Below are 21,748 nucleotides of genomic sequence, written 5' to 3' on the forward strand. Positions count from 1 at the left end.
TGAGACTGGGGTCACAGTGAGTCCCTATCTTAAAACACCAAAAGCAAACATAACTACAAATTAAGTTTTATGAAAATAGCCTTATGAAATAAATGTAGGTATGGAAAAGTCATATATATACATATACATATATAATATTTAAATTGTAAGATGGGTACAGTGGCACACCTGTAGTCTCAGTCTTTGGAAGGTGGAGGCAGAAAGATCAGGTCATCTTCAACAGCATAGGAAGTTTGAGGCTATTCTGGGATACAGGCAACCTGGTGTGGGAAGTCCTTCTATATATGTGTTGCTTTTATTGGTTAATGAATAAAGAAGCTGCTTTGGCTTGTGATAGAGCAGAATAGACTTAGGCAGGAAAACTAAATTGAATGCTGGGAGAAAGTAGGCAGAGTCAGCGAGAGGCCAGGTAGCCACCAGAGGAGAAAGACGCAAGTTGGTGGTTGGAACCTTGCCGGTAGGCCACGATCCTCATGGTAAAATATAAAATAATAGAAATGGGTTAATTTAGGATATAAGAGCTAGTCAAAAATATGCTTAAGCTATTGGCCAAATAGTATTGCAAATAATATAGTTTCTGAGTGATTATTTCAGGTCTAGGTAGCCGGGAATCAACAAGCAGCTTCTGCCAACAGCAACCCTTTCTCAAAAAAAAAAAAAAAATCCCCAAATTCAAATAAACTGAAACATTTTCATTGACTAAACTAGGAAAGGGAAAAGATTACACAATGCTAAAGGCAATTAATAGCACAGTTCATTTTTGATAATATTCCCCTACCACACCCAATAATAGAGATTGTACACAGGGCCCCTCCTACATGCTATACAAGCACTCTATCATTAAATCACATCCAAACCCATTTTTAGTTATTTTAAGACAGAATCCCACTAAATGACCCAGTCTGGCTCCAAATTTGTGACCCTCTCACCTTAGTCAATCTGAAGTGGCTGGGATTATAAGCATGCACCACCATGCCCACTTGTATATAAAATACTGTTTGTTTTTGAAATAAGGTCTTACTAGGTAGCCCAAGCTGGCTTGACGCTCACTATGTAGCAAAGGCTAGCCCTGCATGGAAGTCGTTCTGCCTCAGCCTTTTGTCCACATGCTCCACTTAATATTAACTTTTGGTAGTTCTCATTTCTTCACTACAATCCATGTATAAAGAAATGGCCGTCGGCCAGATAACCTGAGGTGGAGAACTTTTGTCTGATCCTTCTCGTCACTGCCTTCTGGTCAGGTCTTGACCTTTTCTCCCTCTGTAAAAATACAAATATCTATGTTATTGTGTTATTTTGTCAATTGTGGGACTGTATGCGAATTTTGAAAAATTAACTGGAAATGGATATAGTTGTAGTGTTCTTGATTAGGTTAATGCTACTACATTTTTGTGGGGGTTTTTAAAGCTCCCCATTACTTTTATCTACAAGAGACATAATTATTTGTTTGAAAGAACAGATCTTCCAAAGAGGAAATACTCATTTTCTCGGGCTCATCATCTCTGCTTCAGATCCTTGTCTTTATAAAAAGATTTTATGTGTATGGATGTTCTGTGAATCATGTGTGTACCTGGTGTCCACAGAGGCGGAAGTGGGAACTGGACACTAGGGACTGGAGTTATGAATGGTTATGAGATACTGTGTGAGTGCTAGGAATTGAAGCTGGGTCCTTTGGGGAAACCGCAGTGCTCTCGATTGCTGAGCCAATCCTCCAGTCCTTGGTTATCATTTTAAATGAACATGTATGTATGTGTTTTTTTTTCCTTCTTTTTCTTAGGCAGGGGTTGGTCTTGAACTCCTGATTCTTCTCCCTCCTCCTAAGTGCTAAGTGCTGAGACTGCATGCATTACCACCACACCCAGCAAAGATTTTTTTTAATGAAAAAAGTTATTCCAGGTTATAAACAGAAGAATGAACTGCCGTGGGAGAAAACTGCAGCAGTCTAGGGGAGCAGCCTTGAATCTGAAGCCTGGTGTCTGGCTCATACCAGGTGCTTCAGACATGGGAGCTATGGTACTGTGGGAGCTGCTGTCCCTACTGTTACTACCACTAAGACAAACTCGATGGCCAATGCTTCAGGGCTTGTACGGAGAGAGAAACTACAAGTTTAGAGCAGCTCTACTGCTTCGCTCAAGCTGGCTAGAATCAAATTGTTGTTTATAATGAAACCAAGGATCACAGAGGCAACAGCCAGAAGGCACAACGGCTACATAAATTTCCCATGACTCATTCCCAAGACTGACATACACAGCCACACCCCACATACACACATCCCTTTACTGAATCTTGAAAAAGATTCAGGCTTCGTTTCCCTTCGGTTCATAGGTAGAACATTTGACTTATAGTCTAGCAACCCCACACATGATACACTTTTATCATTCCACAGCTCCAAGGAACTGGAGGAGTTTATTATTCCTGTTATATTGTGGTCCCAGCATGGAATCTGTATATTTTTTGTTTTTGTTTTTTTGTTTTTTGAGACAGGGTTTCTCTGAAGCTTTGGAGCCTGTCCTGGAAGTAGCTCTTGTAGACCAGGCTGGCCTCAAACTCACAGAGATCCACCCGTCTCTGCCTCCCCAGTGCTAAGAATAAAGGTGTGTGCCACCCCACCCCCCGCAAAGCTGTATTCTTAAAAGCTGCTCTTATTCCATGTCCAGAATTCAGCTTATGACAATCTATAGATTATTTTTGTTTTTACATGTATTTATTTATTTTGTGTGTGCAGGTCACAGGACAATTTGCTGGAACTGATTTTGGCCTAGAATTCAGGTTCCAAGGCTTGGCAGCCAGGGCCTTCATAGCATGAGCTTTGTTGCTAGTCCCAAGCTTCCTATTTTTATTTAGCTTTCTGACTCTGGACTTGACCCTTCAACACGTTGCCAACGAATTTTCTGCTCAATAACGAAAGCATCCTCCATCCTGTCATACATACACAGACTCACCAGAGGCCTTGCTCGTGTATTTTCTTTTACACACTACTCAGGACTTTAGGTCTCACAGCACCAACCTGGGCACACAGAGCATGTAGATTTGGGTGCTTTCTCAACCTTTTTGGGTAAGGCAAACAGTTCTACCACTGGAGCTTTGACAGCCCTGTTTTGTTAGACACTGCTTCTTGGACAGCCTGGGTCTGAGTATCTCCAAAAGAGCTTCCCAGGAGGAGGAAAAAGAAACTCAGATAAAGAGATATTGGGGAAGTAATTTCTGTCCTGCTTACTGCCTGGTAAACGGGAACTTTTTATTAAAAACGAGCCTTTCAGTTGTCCCTGCCCTCAAATGTGGAAGATTGAACTATAAGGTTTCTCTAGTGTTCTCAGTGCTGACGTTTGGGTACAGGTGGCTGGGATCTGAAACTGAGGGGCCTGTGAGTGAATTTGTCGCACGGTCTATTACTGCTATTTTTCCCAAGGACAAAGAACTCGTCACTGATTGCGAGTGGGGGAGACCCACCAGAGTGGTCTCTCAGGAGTGTCAAGCTTGCAGTCCAGATTACATCAGGCCCAAGGGCCAGGGAGACCCGGACCGGGTTCGTTAAGGCCCACCGAGGAAGAAGGCAGGGCGGCGGGAGCTGACGGAACCACGAAAGGACCTGCTAGGGCATGCGTGGATGCGAGCGGGGCGGCAGGCGCTCTCCCTAGGCAGTTCAACGGCAGGAGCGACCCCACCCACAGCGACCAGGGAGGCCAGCAGCTCGGGACCAGGCGGAGCCGCCGCGTCACGTGACCGAGCCCCGGGGCGGGGACCAACGCGGCTCGGCCCGCCCGGCCCCCGCGCATGCGCGCCGTTCGGGGCGCTGAAATTCAAATTTGAACGGCTGTGGTCGGCGACCGAGCCGGCACTGAGGGCAGAGCCGACTGGGTGTGGGAGAGCCCGCCGCCCGGCCTCCTGCCTTCCTCCGGAGCTGCGCCGAGCCCGCACTCACTTCTTTCCTTCTCCTGAATTTGAACCACCGGACCCACCGTCTCGTCTTCCACACGTGAGGCCTGGGGCGATGGACCCGTTTACAGAGGTGAGAGACTCTGCGGGTGCTGTGAACCATGACCCCCGCGGACCCCCGCCCGCGCTGCCTGTCAGCCTGTGGCCCACCGGCGGGTCGCGCGGCGCGTGCGCACCGCGAGCGTGCAGTCAGGCGGAAGCCGCGGGGGTCGCAGGCTGCCTGCCAGGCTTCGCGGCGCCGACAGGGCAGCTTCAGACTCTGGGGTAAGGCGGGGAAGACAGGGCCTCAAAAGCCCCGCACTGGCCGCGAACTCCTTGCTTCACCTCCCTAGTGCGAGCGCCAGGCGCTCTGGCGTGTCCCTGCCCTCCGGTTCCCGGTGACAGAGAGCGCCCTTCCCTCCTTTCCCCGTCCCGCCTTCTCTCGGGAGAGAGCGGCTTGCGGTCGGCTGGGACCGGTCCTGCCGGAAAGCTGGAATAGTTGGCAGGGTGGAGTCTGCCCGGTGACTCGGACCGTGTGCCGGGAATCTGATGGGAGGCGATAAAGGGCTTCACCGGCCCTGAGGAGCTGTACGCTTAAGAATCCCGTGATGAAATCAGCCAAATCCAAGCGACCAGGTGCTCTAGCCGCGAGTTCCTTCGGACGTCTCTGCTCTGCTAACTTTAGACGTCTCATGCGCAAGATTAACACTGATTAAAAGGGAACAGTGTTTATTGTGTGAACCGGAATTATTAGCATGTGATGTGTTTATGTAGCACATCATTCCAACAGTGCCTTCCTCGTCTCTCCCCTGGGAATAGGGTCTCGAGTACGTTGTAAACCCTATTCTTTATCTCTAGTTTTAGCTTCGTGTTGCTGCTGTGCACTGACATTAAGGAATTTCCCGTTGCTATTTGCCCATTCTTTTATTCCAGGACAGTTCCTCTTTTCTGTATTTCTCTTCCTTTAAACTGTTGTGAGTTTTGCAAAGTGGGCATACAGTGTTTCTGTACTACATTGAAAAATGTCATAGAAGATAGTAATAATTTAATTTGGGTAGTGTACTTAATAGTTAAATTCAGAAGCTAAGCCCAAGATACTGAGTTTCAACAACTAAAGGTTTCAACACCAGTAATGCTTTCCCCATATATGAAGTTCTCTGTTATTTTGAGGGAAACAACACTTTGTTAACTTTAACCCAAAAGAGAGTTGGAGAGATAGCTAAGCTATTGGGAACACTGACTGCTCTTCCAGAGGACCCAGGTTCAAGTCCCAGCACCCATTCTCCTCTCAGAGCAGTCCGTAACTCTGGTCCCAGGAGATCCAGTGCCTCCTTCTAGACTCCACAGGCACCAGATCGATACACATGGTACCCAGGAGTACATGAAGGCTAAAGACCCATACACATAAAAATAAATGAACTGAAGAAAATTCTAATGGAAACATCCAGGACACTGGCAGCTTTAGAGAACAGGGATGACTTCACCAAATACCTGCCATTTACAGCGAATCTCTGAAAAATTGACTTAGGTCAGCTGGGCGGTGGCTGACAGATCGCTCAAGCCAGCCTGGTCTACAGAGCAAGTTCCAGGACAGCCATGGCTACATACCCAGAAACTTTGTCCCAAAATATATATTCGTTTGCCTATGAGTTTGAGTTTTTTATTGAAAACATTTATTTTTAAAACTTGCATGTCAGTAAAAATTACAGTTCTAGATTATACTGCCATTAAAAATGATTTTCCATATTACTAAAAGAATAAAATTACTTTGAACAATGCTGTATGTTCTTAGTAATCGACAGGATCAACACACTTCAGAAGATTGGTTGAAATTTGTAATTTTACTTAAAAATGCCCTTTGGAAGCTCGTACAAAACTCAGATAAAGAGAACCTTCCAGTCTGGGGCATTTTAGAATGTATTTGGAAACGTGCATGCCTTAACTTGTAGTTTATATTCTGAAAAGCGAGGTCCGTTGCTGCTGGAATCACAGCTCTGACAGCTTTACCTTAATTGGTAATGAGGGCCCCGTAGTGAGCTCCAGCTACGAGGTGCTCAGTGACTACGTACATGATATTTTTGCACTGCGAAATGAATTTCTGATAGGTTTTTGTTTTGTCTAAAAAAGGACTAATGTCAATATAAATGACTTTTTAAACAAGTGTCTTACTCAAAACCATGCAACACAGAAAGTTATTAGGAATTATTTTTAAAAACTTCACCCAGAGTGATTCATTACCAATGCTGTCATGACACAGAAAAGAGATGAACCCATTGTATTAATGGCAGGACATTAGTGCCCCATTCTCTTCCTACCAACTCCTGTTTCACGTGCTCCAGTCCTGGACAGCACTCTTTCCCTCAGGCCTGTGCTCCCCCTGCTGCCCTGATGTTCTCATTTTACCAGCCTTTTCTGCTGTATAAACTCAGGTTTAACTTCCAGTTTGCAAGGTGATCTCTGCAGCTTCATTGCCAAATCACAAATGTCACTTGCAACTATCTGTTAAATGTGTTTGCTTCCAGAATGTGTGCATTCTAAATGGGCTGTTTTCTCCCGTTCAGACATGTTTTCTCCAACATCAAACATATTTAAAAGCATCTTGTTGAATTATATAACAGAAAAGTTTTACTTTTGGTCATAAAGATTGAACTTAAGTCCTTGTAAAGACTGAGCCACACCCCCACACCCCTATTTGAGATAGGGCTTTGTGCATCCCATATTGATCTCCAACTTTCTGTAACCTTGAAGTCCTGATCCTCCTGTCTCCATCCTCAGGGTGCTAGGATTATAGGTGTACTCTACCACACCTTCCTGAAGGTGTGATATAAAAGTTAATAGCATTCTAAGCCGTGGGTTCTGTTACAGCATTTCCATAGGGATGTGTCATTTTACTTTGTTTTAATTCACCCTCTCTCCCACTGCTTTCCTTTCTATGTCCTCCAGCCTAGTCCTCTGGCTGGTTCCTGAAGCTCTAATTTTTTTTTTGAAGGAAAATATTTTATATTTAAATGATTTAATATAAAGAAGGTCTACTTAAAATACTGAGCACTTACATTTATGTAATTTAGAGGACAGTATTTCTTTAATAGAAAATCTTTGACATTTAGTAGCCTTATTTTGTTATTTAGAATATTTAAAATTTTCCTCTATCATGTGTGAGTTTTGACTCCGTTGCAAACAGTAGAGCACTTGTGTGTATTTGAATGGCAAAACCAACCACATTCTTGTGTTGTGAACCATTGTTCGTGGTGACCGAAGCTGTGCTGACTCAAGTACTTGACCGCAGGGAATGGAATGTTGGGCATGTCCATGGTGGATATAGTTAGGGTGATGGTGTTTTCTCAGAGTGATAGACTTTATCAAAAGATTATCAAACCATTATGAGTTTATATAGCCTCTGATCACTTTTGAGTTGGTTGAAGAAGACTTCTTTAGGGGATGAAGGTCGTGGACTCATAAAATATTTTAATTGCCCAGCATTTTGATTGTCATTTCTTTCAATGAACCTCAAGTTAGAATATGTATCTAAGTGCAGAGTTGCGCTTTAACCCAAATTTTATTCATGTTTTGTTTTGTTTTAGGGGAGTCTTGCTTAAAGACCAGGCTAGCTTGAACTAGCTTTGTATCCCATGCTGGCTTCCCATTCATGATCTCTACCTCCTCCCTTCTCAGCCTTGCGAGTACTGGGACTCCAAGAGTGGTCACCACACTTGATAGGCCTTGTGCTCCTTCTAAGGCTTTCTTAGAGGAATTCAAATAAATAGCTTAATCCCTATCTGTATTAATTACTGCTTTATATATTCAGATATTCACAGTGAATATCTGTGCCCTTTAATTGTGGGCATTTGAGGGAGAATAAATTATTTTATATCACATTGGTTCAAATAGGAATGTCTATCAACTGAGAGTAAGAAATAAGGAATATTCATGAATTTATCCAGTGACTAAGATTTGAACTTATGACTATTTTATATATTTACTAGTTTTTATTTAATAAAACAAGATATTTTAGCATTTTTCTCCTTGGGAAGTGTGTTATGAAAGACTTCCTGTTTGGGTCACTTTTTTGCTGCTTGTCACAACTTCAGATCTGAGCATCTGTATTAGTTTTGAAACTGTAACACATTATAAATTTAGATGGCTTAAACTGGGCATTGTGTTGTACGCCTTCAATCCCAGTTCTCAAGAGGCAGAGGCTAGTGTATCTCTTGCGGGTTTGAGACCAGCCTGGTCTACATAAGATCCAGGAGACCCTGTCTCAAATAAATAAATAAATTATTAACTCAATATTTTTCAGTTCTATAGGTCATAGGTTTATAGTGGGTTTTATTGAGTCAGAGTCAAGTGTGGGTAAGATTTTATTCCTTCTGGAAGCTCTAAGAGGAAATCTATTTCCTTTTGCTGTAAGGTAACATTGATAGGTCAAAGGATTAGAACACAGGTGTTTTTGAGGGACCATTTTTCTGTCTAGCATACTGACTTAAACAACTACCTTCTGTTAAATATGTTTTAATGGGGGAGACTGGAGAAGGTGGCTCAGTGGCGAAGAGCTCATGTTGCTCTTGAAGAAGACTTGGGCTCAGTTCCCAGCACTTAATGTGGCAATTCATAGCCATCCATATCTCCAGTTCTGGGGGTGACTGTCCTCTTCTGACCTCCATGGGCACAGGAATGCTTGCTGTTCACCTATATCTAGGCATATACTCATTTTTTTTTAATTTAAATTTTTCTTGCTAGAGATGGTTCAGCAGTTAAAGAAAGCTGATCCCCAGAGGAATGGAGTTCTGTTCTCAGCACCTACATTGTGGCTCATAACTGCTTCTTCTGGCCTCCATGGGCACTTAGATGGATGCATGTGTGAATATTTACGTGCAAACAAACAAAATTACATTATTTACTTGTGTGTGGGAGGGTGGTAGTGCATGCCTGTCAGGCACGTGTGTGGAATGCAGAAGACAATTGGTTCTTTCCTTCTACCACATAGGTTCCAAGGATTAAATTCTAGCGTCAAACTTGGCAGCATATGCTTTAACCACTGTGCCATCTCACCATATCCCTCCCTGCTCCTCCACACCCACAATCACTTTGTTGTTCAGTGGCACAGGAGTTTGGCCAGTTGCGCTCCAATGGCTGTTTATCTGTTGGTTTTGCCTGGCAGTTTTGTAGCGTTTCTTAGTGTTATGGAAAATTACCTGGAGCTAGATGTCATAATGCTGGCATTCAGTGGAGTTGATTCTCTAGCATGCCAAACCTGGACTTTCCTCATGATGTGCCTGAAGGGGAACCCCAAACAGTGGGGGCTTCCTCCTTGCCCCCTGATATGCACAAACCGCACCCAAACGCCTGTTTTCACAGAGAGGAAGAAAATTTAAAGTGGCTGCTTTCTGACTCAGGCAGAAAACAGCAAATGACCTCATAACGAGTAATTTTTAAGGGAGGGCTGTGTGAGAATGGACTAGGATGTGGTGGTAAAGGAAATAGGGTGTGAGGGGGAAGAGGACACAGGAAGGACAAAGGACTGCCTCTGGATAGAGAGGAGACAGATGTGGCCCATAGGCAAGCAGTGGTTTATACAGGGAAAGGGAACCCTGTGCTTGGATGAGGTGTTTAATTTTAATTGGCCATTTTAATGAGGTGAGCCAAAGGAGGCATTTTTTTTCTTTTTTCTATTTTTTTCAAGACAGGCTTTCTCTGTAGCTTTGGAGCCTGTCCTAGAACTAGCTCTGTAGACCAGGCTGACCTCAAACTCACAGAGATCCTCCTGTCTCTGCCTCTCAAGTGCTGGGATTAAAGACATGCATCACCAATGGCTCAAAGGGGACTTTTGGTTACTGGACTTTGGTACCAGGAGGAAGAAGTGGCCAAATAAGGGAATAGACATTGGTGGCTAGCTTTAGGAATGTAATTCAAAGGTTTTTAGTAAGGCAGAGGGAATGGGGGAGGAGCATGCGCCAGAGCCCCTTGCTCAAGAGGGCTAGTGTCCCTTCGGTGCCAGTCCAAGAAAGGGAGTGCAGAAACTGAAACCTTTGGGGGACTTAACATTGAAAGTCACACAGTGTGTTACTTCTGCCATATTTTATTAGTCAAAGCAAATCATAAGGCCTGGCCAGTCAACCCAGATTCAAGAATGGTGATACAGAGTTCCTTTGTGTGTGTGTGTGGGGGGGGTTGTGTGGTTGTGTGGCTATGTGTGCATGTGTGTGCACATGGTGGTAAGGGTTTGACGTGTTTCTTCCTCAGTCTTTCTCCACTTTATGTCCTGAGCCAGGTTTTTCACTGAGTTCCTGGGATCCTGACCTTGTCCCTCCCTGGTGGTTCCTGATGTATGCCACCATGCTTGGCTTTATGTGGGTACTAGGGGTTCGAATTTAGGTCCTTCTGCTTGCGTGGCAGGCACTTTATCCACTAAACTATCACCCCAGTCTCAAATTATACCTTTTGATTGGAACAAAAACTTGAAGCATTTTAAATCTTAGGTAGGTGTCTTTACATACTGCTTATTAATATTTAGATTGAATCTCATAATTTTGAAGTTGGGATCCTTGTTCATTTGGTAAATTTTGGTTTGATTATTTGGGATTTTACCTTTGAAATGTGTTTGACTGTTATCCTACATACCAGTTGTTGGTTTTAGCAGGCATCTAAGGTTTTGTGGACCTGTGGCTAACCTTGTGTTTTAACACTGGTATAATGTAGAAATTGCTTGAGCGAACCCGTGCCAGACGAGAGAATCTTCAGAGAAAAATGGCTGAGAGGCCCACAGCAGCAGCCAGGTCTGCACTACATACCAAGCGAGGCAGAGAGCCACTTTCAGAAGCAAATAATCAGCAGTCCCTGTCAGGGGGTGAAGGTAAGACTGGGCAGGGTGGGAGGGGCAAAAAGTGTCATGGATTTTGGAGGACATAAGCCCCAAACACTTTACCATGTACATAGAAGAACCAGTCTTTAGGAGACAAATGCAACAGCCAATGGGGCCAGGGCAGCCTTCTGTTACTTTTCAAGGTTGTTAGCTCAGGTCTCAGATCTGCCAGAAGCCAGAACAGAGATCTTGGGTGTCTATGAAACTCATGTTCTTAACTTGAAAAAATTTAAAACTTTTTTTGAGATTTGCTTATCTTTATTTTATTTGTATAACTGTTTTACCTGCATGCAGTCATGTAGCATACGTGTGCAGTGCCTGTGGAGACTAGAAGAGGGCACTAAAAGCCCTGGGGCTGGAGTTCTAGACAATTGGTAGCTGCCATGTGGGATCTGGGTCCTTCAGAAGGAAGAACAGAGTGCTCTTAGCCGCAGGACCATGTTTCCAGTGGGCATCTTCCAAGTTTTTGTTTGTTTAAAAGAATATATTGTTGTCTGTGTGGGCAAGTTTGCCCTGGTGTATGTGTGGAGACCATAGGCCTATTCCTTAGATTGGTTTTCTCTCTTCCCCTTTCATGTGGGTTCTGGACAGCAAACTCAGGTTACCAAGAATGTGCAGGAGGCATGTTTGTCCACGGAACCATCTCACTGGCCTCTCATTCCAGTTTAAAATATTAATGTTCTCGGCTGGGGAGATGGGTCAGTGGATAAAGTGCTTGAAGCACAATTGTAAGGACTGGAGTTTGAATTCCCAGCACTCATGTAAATTCTGGAACATGGCAAGGACACAGGAGGTGGGTACAGGGTTGTCACGGCAAGCTGGACGTCTAGATTAGCTGAATTGATGAGCTCTGAGTTCAAGAGAGAGAGATCCTGCTTCTAGTTATATGGTGATAAGATAGAGCACATGGAGGAAGACACCCATGTCAACCTGACTGACCTGCATGTGCACCAGCACACACCTGTGCCACGCACAGAAGAGCATGCATACACATCCCCTCCACATACTCTTCCCAAGAGGTGCGGTGAGGCCGTGTCCTGGGTAAAGTGAAGCCTTGTTTTGAATGATGCCCTTAGGATCTCTCACATCCTGTACAGATAATAGCCATAGACGTTTCAATGATGAGACGCTAAGTGTTTGTGTGGATTGTTTGCTGTAGAACAGATAGTTCAGTTGCCCTCAGCCACTTCTCTCCCCTTCGGCCTTACTTTAGCGATTGTCCATGAAAGGTTGTTTCACAAACAAACCAGGAAGCCTGTTTTCTACAACTTAGTTTCTCCAGGCTTGATTTTTCTTCCCTTAAAATAAGGTGATTGAGCTATGAGATCCTTCAAATTCTTTAGAGTACTTGATTATTCTTATGTATGTGCTGTTTATTTCCTGTTATCTTAAAACTACATACAGTCTTATGTATGCATCTTGACAATGTTTACATTTATTTTCATTGAGGGTTTTAACAGAAAAATGACATTTGCCAAAAAAAGGTGGTTTTTTTTTTTGCCTTATTTCAGAGTTAATGGAAGAAAGGTTTTTGCATTTTTCTTATAACAGAAGTAGCTCAAGTATTAGAGATGTTTGATCCCTCATTAGTAAGTATGTACCACCTAGTTTTCAGGCTGTGAAACTGCAGAGGGTTCAGTATGGGTTTTGTTGTTCTTTTGGATCTAGAAAAATCTTGTACGAAACCATCACCATCAAAAAAACGATGTTCTGACAAAACTGAAGTTGAAGTTTTGGACTTGGAAAATAAAGAACCTGTTGAGCCAGCTGCTGCAAAACCTTGTTCTCCAAGGCCTGAACCCCCTCAGGCCCAGCCCCCAGCTCCAGCTGCCATCAGTGATTCAGCAGCTGCCCCAACATCACTGCTCAGGACGGGCAGAGGGCTGAACTCAAGATCAGAAGCACCTGCCGCCTCCTCAGTTAAAACTCGAATGCAAAAACTTGCTGAGCAACGGCGCCATTGGGATAGTGATATAGCAGGTATTAAATGATATGGGTGGTCCTTGAATTTCTTTTGGTAAGATTCAGTTTGGAGCTGGATATGGGGGTTCTTGTTTTTAGTCCCAGCATCTGGGAGGCTGATACAGGAGGATAATAAATTTGAGGCCAGCCTGGAGTAGCATGAAAGGTAAGTACTTTTGTTTTATCTATATATATATTTTAAAGGCCTTCTTTTTTTATATTTTTTATTTATTATGTATACAATATTCTGTCTGTGTGTATGTCTGCAGGCCAGAAGAGGGCATCAGACCTCATTACAGATGGTTGTGAGCCACCATGTGGCTGCCAGGAATTGAACTCAGGACCTTTGGAAGAGTAGGCAATGCTCTTAACCACTGAGCCATCTCTCCAGCCCCTCTATATATGTATTCTTTGCTTGTAGATAATTGATATGCCAGGAATATATTCATAAAAAATAAATGAGAATGAAACATTGTCACCGAAGTAGGTCTTGAGATTCTTGAACTAATACAGAAACTTCACCTAATACTGAATTACTTTCCGTTTGCAGTGAGAAAGTACTGACCCTCAGCTCAGGAGTCCTAGTCTTTGGTTCACTTACCAAATAAAGAGACTAAGGTGTGCAGTGCTCCATGTTTGGGGAAAAAAGACTTCAAAACAAAATACTCCCCGCCCCCAGTATATTGAACTCTAAAGCACAGTCTTATGCTACAGTTTGGGAAACAGGTAAATGAGTGAGTGACCCTTACCTGCAGGCCAGTTAGTGGTTCTGTACCAGTGCTATTTTTGTCACTAAGTGCATTGATTCCTTGACTTGTTGGGTAAAATTCTTGAAATGGCTTCCCATAAATACCCACATTATATTTTTAAAGAAACTGAGGTCCAGAGAAATATAGATAGGAAAAATTTTGGATTAGCATCTCAGAAGTATGGGGAACTCAAGGTGTGCTTTTGTCTCTTGATTATAAAACCCTTTAATTAGGGTGCATGGCCAGAACTAAGACAAAGTAATATGAATAAATTGATGTTTCATTTTTAATGTAAAAAAATTATGGGTTTTCCCATAATTTTCTCATAATTTTTCTCATATTTTCTCATAAATTTTGAGTAAGTATGTATACACCATGTATGCCTGGCCTGTTGAGCCCAGGGAAGGGTGTCAGAGCCCCAGGGACTGTTGAAAGCTGCCATGTGGGTGTTGGGAACTGAACCTAGGTTTTCTGGGAGAGCGGCAAGTACTATTAATTGCTGAACCATCTCCACAGCCCCTGCAACAAAATTTTAAAAGAACATTTATTTTAGTCCATGTATGTTTGTGTGCATGTCTGCTTGAGTATATACATGCATACAGTTACACATCTGTGCCTGTGTGGAGGAGAGGAAGAGGGCAATGGGTTCGTCAGAGAGAGAGACAGAGTTACAGGGTTGCAGGATCCCAGCTTGTTCTATGGTGTTGGAGTCTGAATAACAGTTCTTGTAATTGCACCATAGGTACTCTTAACCCTGATCCATTTCTCCAGCCCCTCATTACTATGCATTTTAACTGAAATTTTCAGAAAGTTTGAGGTTTCTCCCCCCCTTTATTTATTTATTTGTTTGTTTATTTTAAAGGTCTTATTTTTGTTAAGTGTAGGGGTGGCGGCATTCATGGGGAGGTCAGCGGACAACTTGCAGGATTCAGTTCTCTCCTGCCACCATGTGGGTCTGGGAAATGGAACTCAGACTGTCAGGCTTGGCAAGCATCTATCACAGTGGTTCTCAACCTTGACACTGAGGCTCTTTAATACACTTCCTCATGTGGTGGCCCCTAACCAGAAAATTATTTTTGTTGCTACTGCTCAACTCTAATTTTGCTACTGTTATGAATCATAATGTAAGTATCTGATAATGCAGACGGTTTTATATGACCCCTGTGAAAGGCTTTAGGTGACCCCCAATGAGGTCGAGACCCACAGCTTGAGAACCACTAATCTGTACCCACTGAGCCATTTTATCACCCCTTGTTTTTAAGTAAAATGAACTTATTTCAGCACATATTTATATGAAAAGAGTTTACAAGGAGGAAGAATCTTTTGGAACAAGATTCCTGAGGTTTTAGAGGGGTGGAATTAAATTTTCAGGCCAGGGTAGAAGCTTGGGCAGAAGGAGGATGGGGGGAATTGTCTCTTCTCTGAATTGCATATATAGAGAATGATGTGCCCCAAACCTTGGTTTCCTTATGTACAAGGTTTTTGAACATACAGGCCTAAATCCTTCATCAGGTATTACTATCTGAGATTTGTCTACACATGAAATACTGAATTGTTCAGCTCTGTGCTATCCAAACAGCCATTTACCCTAAGTAACCTTTATTTAAATTAATTAAAATTGGGCCATTTCTCAGTTCCCCTAGGCACATTTCAGTCTTTACACACTTGTTGAGCACTTGCTGTATTGGGTGTGTAGGTGTAGACACCTCTATTATCTTAGAGCTTTATGTTGGGCGTCATTGGTCGACTTCAATTTTTAAAACAGAAGGATTCTGTAGGATACAGTCTTAAATTGTTCAGTATTATAACTCAAAGAATTAAATGTGAAATATACAATAGTATCTTTAAATTGTAAGAAATTTTATTTGTTTGTATCTGATACATATGTGTGCTTCAGCACATGTGTTCTCACTGTTGTGTCCAGCTTTACATAGGTTGACAAGATTCAAAATCAGCTTCCAATGCTTGAGTTACAGGCACTTTGTCCACTGAGCTATTACCCCAGCACCCAGCCCTACACTGGTATCTTATAGCATCCATAACCTATTAAAAAAGTAAATAAATAACCCGGAAAAGTACATGTTAAAAGTGTTTCAATTTGGATTAAGTCCATTTGATTTGAAAGACATGTCACATTTAAGTAATGTAATATTTCATACATGCAATTAATCCCTTAAAAATTCTGTATAAGTTGAACGTGTGATTATACATAAAAATAACTGTTGAATATGGCTTTTGATTTTTCTGAAAACATTTTCAGATGATGTATTGGAAGGCACACACTTCTCACCGATGCCATCCGAGGAAAAGGCTGCTTCACCTTCTAAGCCACCCCTTTCAAATGCCTCAGCTACCCCAGTTGGGAGAAGGGGCCGTCTGGCCAACCTTGCTGCGACGATTTGCTCCTGGGAAGATGATGTAAGCCACTCATCTGCAAAGCAAAATAGTGTACAAGAACAGCCTGGTACCACTTGTTTATCCAAATCTTCCTCTGCAAGTGGAGCATCTGCTAGCATCAATAGTAGCAGTGTTCAACAGGAAGCTGCATGCTGTTCCCAAAAGGATAGCAATGCCTCTGTCAGTAAAGCTCCATCTTCAAGTGCTGCCGATAGGTCATTGCTTAAAGCCTCAGCGTCCAGCTCTCTGGTGAGTCAATACCATTTTGGTTTTTTGAAACTTTTGTTATAAATGGTAATGTAGCTAGGTATTATGTAGTATATGTCCAGCATATTTATGTGTTTTTATAAGTATGTATAAATATAAGATACTGAATAATATTTCTGGGTAGAGAGTATAAACCTTTATTTGTAGTTGCCTCCGAGGAAGTCCCATTGAAAACAAGAATATAGCAGTGACATTTTCTCTAACACTTGGAGTGTTTGGAACTTTTACTTTATACATGTAATATTATCTCAGTAACTTAACAAAAAGGAAAAAGAGTGTTGGTATTATTGCTAGTGATGACCTGTCAGTGTAGACAGAGGTTTTGGATTAACCTGCCTTCAATCCCACCTCTGAAATATAGTGAGAAATGTGACCAAGTACAAGTTACTTAATATTGTAAAGGCTTATTTTCTTTATTATATAAAATCAGCGAACGGGGTTATTAGAAAGTTAAGTTGATCTGCTTAAAATACTTAGCATAGCTCCTGGCTGAATTTTAGTTATTTTTTATAATCAACTTTCAAGTCTATGATATTTATGGTGTTTGAACAGTTCTAATCTCAAAAATTCAAATCCAAAATGATTCAAAATTCTGAATGAAGCCTTCTGAGTGCTTGATACTACAAGTGGAAAGTTCCACAAGAAACTTTGCTTCATGCATTTTGTTATTTGTGATACTGGGAATTGAACCCAAGGCTTCCTGAATGCTGAGCAAACACTGTGTCACTGAGCTGTGCTCCCACCCTTTTTGCATGAAAAAAAATTTTTTTTTTCTGGTTTTTTTGAGACAGGATTTCTATATGTAGCCCTGGCTGTCATGGAATTCATTCTGTAGACCAGGCTGACCTTAAACTCAGAAATCCACCTGCCTCTGCCTCCTGAATGCTGGGATTAAAGATGTGCACCACCACTGCTAGGCTGAAAGTATTGTTTTGTTTGAGTTTGTTTTGTTTTTTTGAGACAAGGTTTCTCTGTAGCTTTGGAGCCTGCCCTGGAACTAGCTCTTGTAGCCCAGGCTGGCCTCAAACTCACAGAGATCCGCCTGTCTCTGTCTCCCAAGTGCTGGGATTAAAGGCATGCGCCACCACCGCCCAGCGAAATTTTTTATTTTTAAGATAATCTAAAATTGCTTCCAGACAGTGTCTAAGGTTTATATGTAACAGAATTTAATTATGTGTTTAAGCTTGGGTCCCATCCCAATGATACTTCATTGTTAAATATTTTAAAAGAAATCCAAAGTCTTAAACAGTTCTATCCCAAGTACTTTTGAGTCATGAATACTCAAGTCATATCTTAATGAGTTGATATTAATTTAGTTAAAAATAATTTGATGTAACATAATTTGAAAGTTTAATAAAAGTACTAATCCAATAATTTGAAATTTTTCTGATAAAACTGTGAGTGACCCTACCTCTGATAACTATTTAGATGTCAATATATTGTGAGACTAAATTGCCTACAATTTAAATAGCAGCATTTTATAAGCTGATTAAAAAACATTTAAGTTAGTATGATGTATTAGAGAACAAAAGAACAGTATTTTTGGTGAGTTGTTTAGTGGCTGCTAAGTTGTTTAGTGGCTGCTTGAATTGTTTGTGGTTCTAATTATGGTAGAATTGCTGTTTACCCTGTGTTGTCGTGTTTCAGAAAACCACCTCTTCCCCCGTGAAATCTGCTGCCCTCACCCCCAGTACTAAGAGCTGTGAGGCACAAATTCCTGAAATACTTCACAGAAGCGCTAGTCCTCTGAAAACAGAGACTTTGAAGCCAAGGGAGAAAGCAGCTTTACCCCAGGCAGTTCAGTCCAAAGAGGAAGCAAACAGGGACGTTTGTCTGCAGTCCCAACCCAGAGACAAACCTACAACACCAGGTTACGTATGCTCATTTTCAACATTTTACTTAATGTTCACTTATTGTTTACCAGTTTGTGAGTCAAGATCTTTATATGTATCTCAGGCTGGCCTGGGACTTACAATAGCCCAGCCTGGTCTCCATCTGTAGATCCCCATAGTCTCCAGGGTCTGGGGAGTTGCTATGCCGACAAGGATGACCTTGACATAATGATCCCTATCTTCCCAACCACTGAATTGAAGCTTTCTTACTGGGCTCTGATTGAAAACATATTCATTAGAGAACACTAGCCGTTTGCTGGTAAGAAGCAGTTAATCTCTTACGTTGCAACAGTTTACACAGGGTGATCAGGCTACCTCTGTTTTCTGATCTAGTAAAAAGCACCTAGAATTAGAACCTACATCTTGGGGGACTAGTGGAGAATCAATCTTCAGGATGTAGAACACTGCTTTACAGTCTTTACTCTGACTAGAGTAAATCTAATTTTACTTTGGCTAGGCTGTGGGGGTTCTCAAGCTCCTAGGGTCCACTTGTCTCTGCTCCACCCCACCAATAGAGAGACACTAATGAGCATATAGAGTATTGCATGCCCATTATATTTACATATATGTATAATTTGTATATATAAATAAAGGTTTGTATTTCTTATAGTAGTAAGCTGATGTTCTATAAAATGCTATATTTATCTTGTGACTTACCTTCTGGTGTGCTACACATTTTATTGACTGAGAAACAGAAGACTAAAAAAGTTAGTATAAAATCCATGGTGTCAGACTTTGCAGTGGACTGTGTTTAACTTTGTGTGTGGTGCATACATCTGAGTATGTTGGAGTGCCTGCATGCATGTGTGGAAGTGAGAGGAGCGCATTGTTAGTCTTCCTCTCTTAAGACAGGATCTCCCATCAAACTGAAAACTCCGTTTAGCTAGGCTAGCTAGCCAGTGAGCACCCAGGAACCATATATCTCTACCTTCCAAGGCTACGGTACAAGCATATAAGTCCGTGCCTGTCTTTTTTCACACAGATGCTGGGGATTTAAATTCAGGTCCTCATGCTTGCAGGGCAAATGGTCTTACCTACTGGGCCATCTTCCTGTCCACTCCCCACTTTTTTTTTTTCTTTTTTTTGAGTGTATTTCTTTTTTGACACAGGAGCTAATGTGCCCCAGGCTTCCCCTAAGCTTACTCCGTAGGGAAGGATGACTTTGGACTTTTGATCTTATTGCAGGCATGCACCCCCAAACCCAGTTTATGCAGTGCTGGGGATTAAACAAAGGAACTTTGTGCCCTTTAAGTGTATATTCTACCAACTGCCACATCCCTAGCCTGTGTTTAACTTCTGAAAACACAGTCTTTCTCGAGTAGAGTAAGCAGAAAGCCACCGACAGTTTCTAGATGCACTAAGATGAGGATTGGAAACGGGGAGGTCAGTGGTAGAGCACTTGGCGTGCACAGGCCCTGGGTCTAATCCCCAGCACTCACGGAGCTGCAGGCGGGGTGACTGCGACTGTGACAACAGAACAGAAATAATTAAAAGATCCTTTGGAGTCACATGGTTTTTGTTTGTTTGTTTGGTTGGTTGGTTTTCCTTTTTCAAGACAAGGTTTTTCTGTGTAACAGTCCTGCTGTCCCTCAAACTCAGACCTACCTGCTTCTACTTCCCACGTGCTGGGATTAAAGATATATACCTGAAGTGGTAGTAAATGACACGCAGTCCTCAAACTATGGACATATGTTGAATCCTGCTGTTTTTTTCTTTTCCTCTTCAAATAAAGTTGTTTTTTTTTTATAATAGCCACATCTGTTTATTTCTTTCCTTTTCAGTCTTTACTTTCATGTCTATTGCAGGAAAGTGTTGTCAGCCTCCACTATATTAACTCTACTTTAAATAACAACCTTTTGGTAGAGGTGACAATATATATAAGTGTGTGTGTTCTCTTTTATACACTTGATCTTAGCCAAAAGGCTGAGAAGCGATGCGTTGTCCTCTTTTTAAAATAATATTCTACAACAGGTGTTTGTGTGTGTGTGTTTGTGTGTGTGTGTGTACTTTATACTGTTTCACATAGCAGTCTTTTACGATTATTAGTTGTGTAACTCATAATTTATAAAAAGAAAGAAATACTTTGTGTCTATTTGAATGCTTTGGCCTGCATGAGTGTCAGAGGACAGCTGTCTGGAGTTGCTTTCTTCTTCTTTTTTTTTTTTTATTTTTGGTTTTGTTTTTTAGAGACAGGATTTCGCTGTAGTTTTAGAGCCTGTCCTGAAACTAGCTCTTGTAGACCAGTTCAAACTCACAGAAATCCAACTGCTTCTGCCTCCCTAGTGCTGGGATTAAAGGCATGTGCCACCACCGCCTGGCTTTGGAGTTGTTTTTTATCATGTTATTTTGAGGCAGGGTCTCTTGTTTATTTCTCTGTTGTGCTCTTGAATTTCCAGCCATTTCTCCTCCTCCCATTTGACTGTAGAGTGCTGAGTCTGGGATTTCAGATGTGAACCACTAAATCTATAAGGATTCTGAGAATCAATGCAGGCTCTCATTGCTTTGCGGCAAGCACTTTTAACTGCTAAGCCAGCTTCTCGTCCCCTGCCCCTTTTTTAATTAACTAAATCCTATACATTTTAGGGCATAGGGGCTGAAGAGATGGCTCATCATTTAAGATGATATGTACAGCTGTTTCAGAGCAAATTGAGTTCTATTCTCAGCCCCAATGTCAGGCAGCTCAAAAGTGCCTGTAACTCCAGCTCCAGGGGAATTAACATCTGGCTTATGTTGGTACCTCTACTAATGGGCACCCCCATACAGACACACATACATACATATAATTTAAAAATTAAGAGCATGTTATTATTAGATTCTTTGAACAATTTTAATTTCTTTTTTGAATGACTTTTTAGAAGCAAAGCATTTTGTAACTAATGGATTTTAGAATTTTGCTTTGGAAATGATAATTGGTAATTATTTTGACTAGATTTCAAAACTATGTTTTTATAGGAGGAAGAGGAATTAAGCCTTTCCTGGAACGCTTTGGAGAGCGTTGTCAAGAACACAGCAAAGAAAGTCCAAGTTACAGAGCCTCCCATAGAACCCCCAATATCACTCCAAACACAAAGGCCATCCAGGAAAGGTTATTCAAGCAAAACACATGTTCTTCTACCACCCATGTAGCACAGCAGCTCAAGCAGGTAAGGTTGTCTGCATTAATTCTTATCACGTGACCTCAGCATGGAACCTAAGAAATAAATATGAGTCTCTTAAAAAAAAAAAAAAAGATGTGTTTATTTTAAGTGTCAGGGTGTTTTGCCTACATGTGTGTGTGTGCACCACATATGTGTAGTGCCTGCAGAGGCCAGAAGAGGTCATCAGATCCCCTGGAACTGAGATTGTTGCAAGCCTCTTTTGAGTTATTGGAACTGAACCTGGGTCCTCTGTAAAACCAGCCAGTGCTCTTACCCACTGAACCATCTTTCCAGCCCAAATATGAGTCTTTTTGACTGAACTAGAGAGAATCCTTTTGAGGACAAGCTCTAGTTATAAGACCTATCTCATTCTGTAGCCTAGGCTATCTTGGAATTCACTAGGCAGCCCAGGCTGCCCTATGTTCTTGGTAGTCCTTCTACCTCAGCTTTCCATGTGCTGGGATTATAGGTTTGGTCACTATCCCTGACTTTAATAAGCAACACTTTGACTCTCTGTACCTTTAACTGCAAATTGGACATGAAATAATGTATCATATTCCACATGTGTTA

The 21,748-nt window shown here is 41.9% G+C and overlaps 2 protein-coding genes across 9 annotated transcripts in view; one reads left to right on the forward strand and one right to left on the reverse strand.

Moving 5' to 3' along the window:
- Positions 1-4,072, reverse strand: part of Matcap2 (microtubule associated tyrosine carboxypeptidase 2) — a 63,699-nt gene extending 59,627 nt beyond the window's left edge. For 2 of the 5 annotated variants that reach the window (XM_085689813.2, XM_085689809.2), the window contains exons 1-2: positions 3,923-4,070; positions 1,191-1,260 (exon numbers count right to left, since the gene is read on the reverse strand). In XM_085689813.2, coding sequence (XP_085545939.1) covers positions 1,191-1,260; positions 3,923-4,039 — 187 coding nt within the window. In that variant the 5' untranslated portion in view covers positions 4,040-4,070. Of the gene's footprint in view, positions 1-1,190; positions 1,261-3,922 lie in introns of all 5 variants that reach the window. The other 3 variants (XM_085689812.2, XM_085689811.2, XM_085689810.2) reach the window with 3 other exon arrangements.
- Anln (anillin, actin binding protein) overlaps positions 3,875-21,748 on the forward strand; it is a 62,997-nt gene continuing 45,123 nt past the window's right edge. For all 4 annotated transcript variants that reach the window (XM_085689803.1, XM_085689806.1, XM_085689805.1 and 1 more), the window contains exons 1-6: positions 3,875-4,009; positions 10,612-10,765; positions 12,443-12,754; positions 15,746-16,131; positions 17,797-18,019; positions 20,994-21,184. In XM_085689803.1, coding sequence (XP_085545929.1) covers positions 3,992-4,009; positions 10,612-10,765; positions 12,443-12,754; positions 15,746-16,131; positions 17,797-18,019; positions 20,994-21,184 — 1,284 coding nt within the window. In that variant the 5' untranslated portion in view covers positions 3,875-3,991. The remainder of the gene's footprint in view (positions 4,010-10,611; positions 10,766-12,442; positions 12,755-15,745; positions 16,132-17,796; positions 18,020-20,993; positions 21,185-21,748) is intronic.

The sequence above is a fragment of the Myodes glareolus genome, chromosome 4, assembly GCF_982192425.1.
Source record: "Myodes glareolus chromosome 4, mMyoGla1.1, whole genome shotgun sequence".
Taxonomy (NCBI): Eukaryota; Metazoa; Chordata; class Mammalia; order Rodentia; family Cricetidae; genus Myodes; species Myodes glareolus.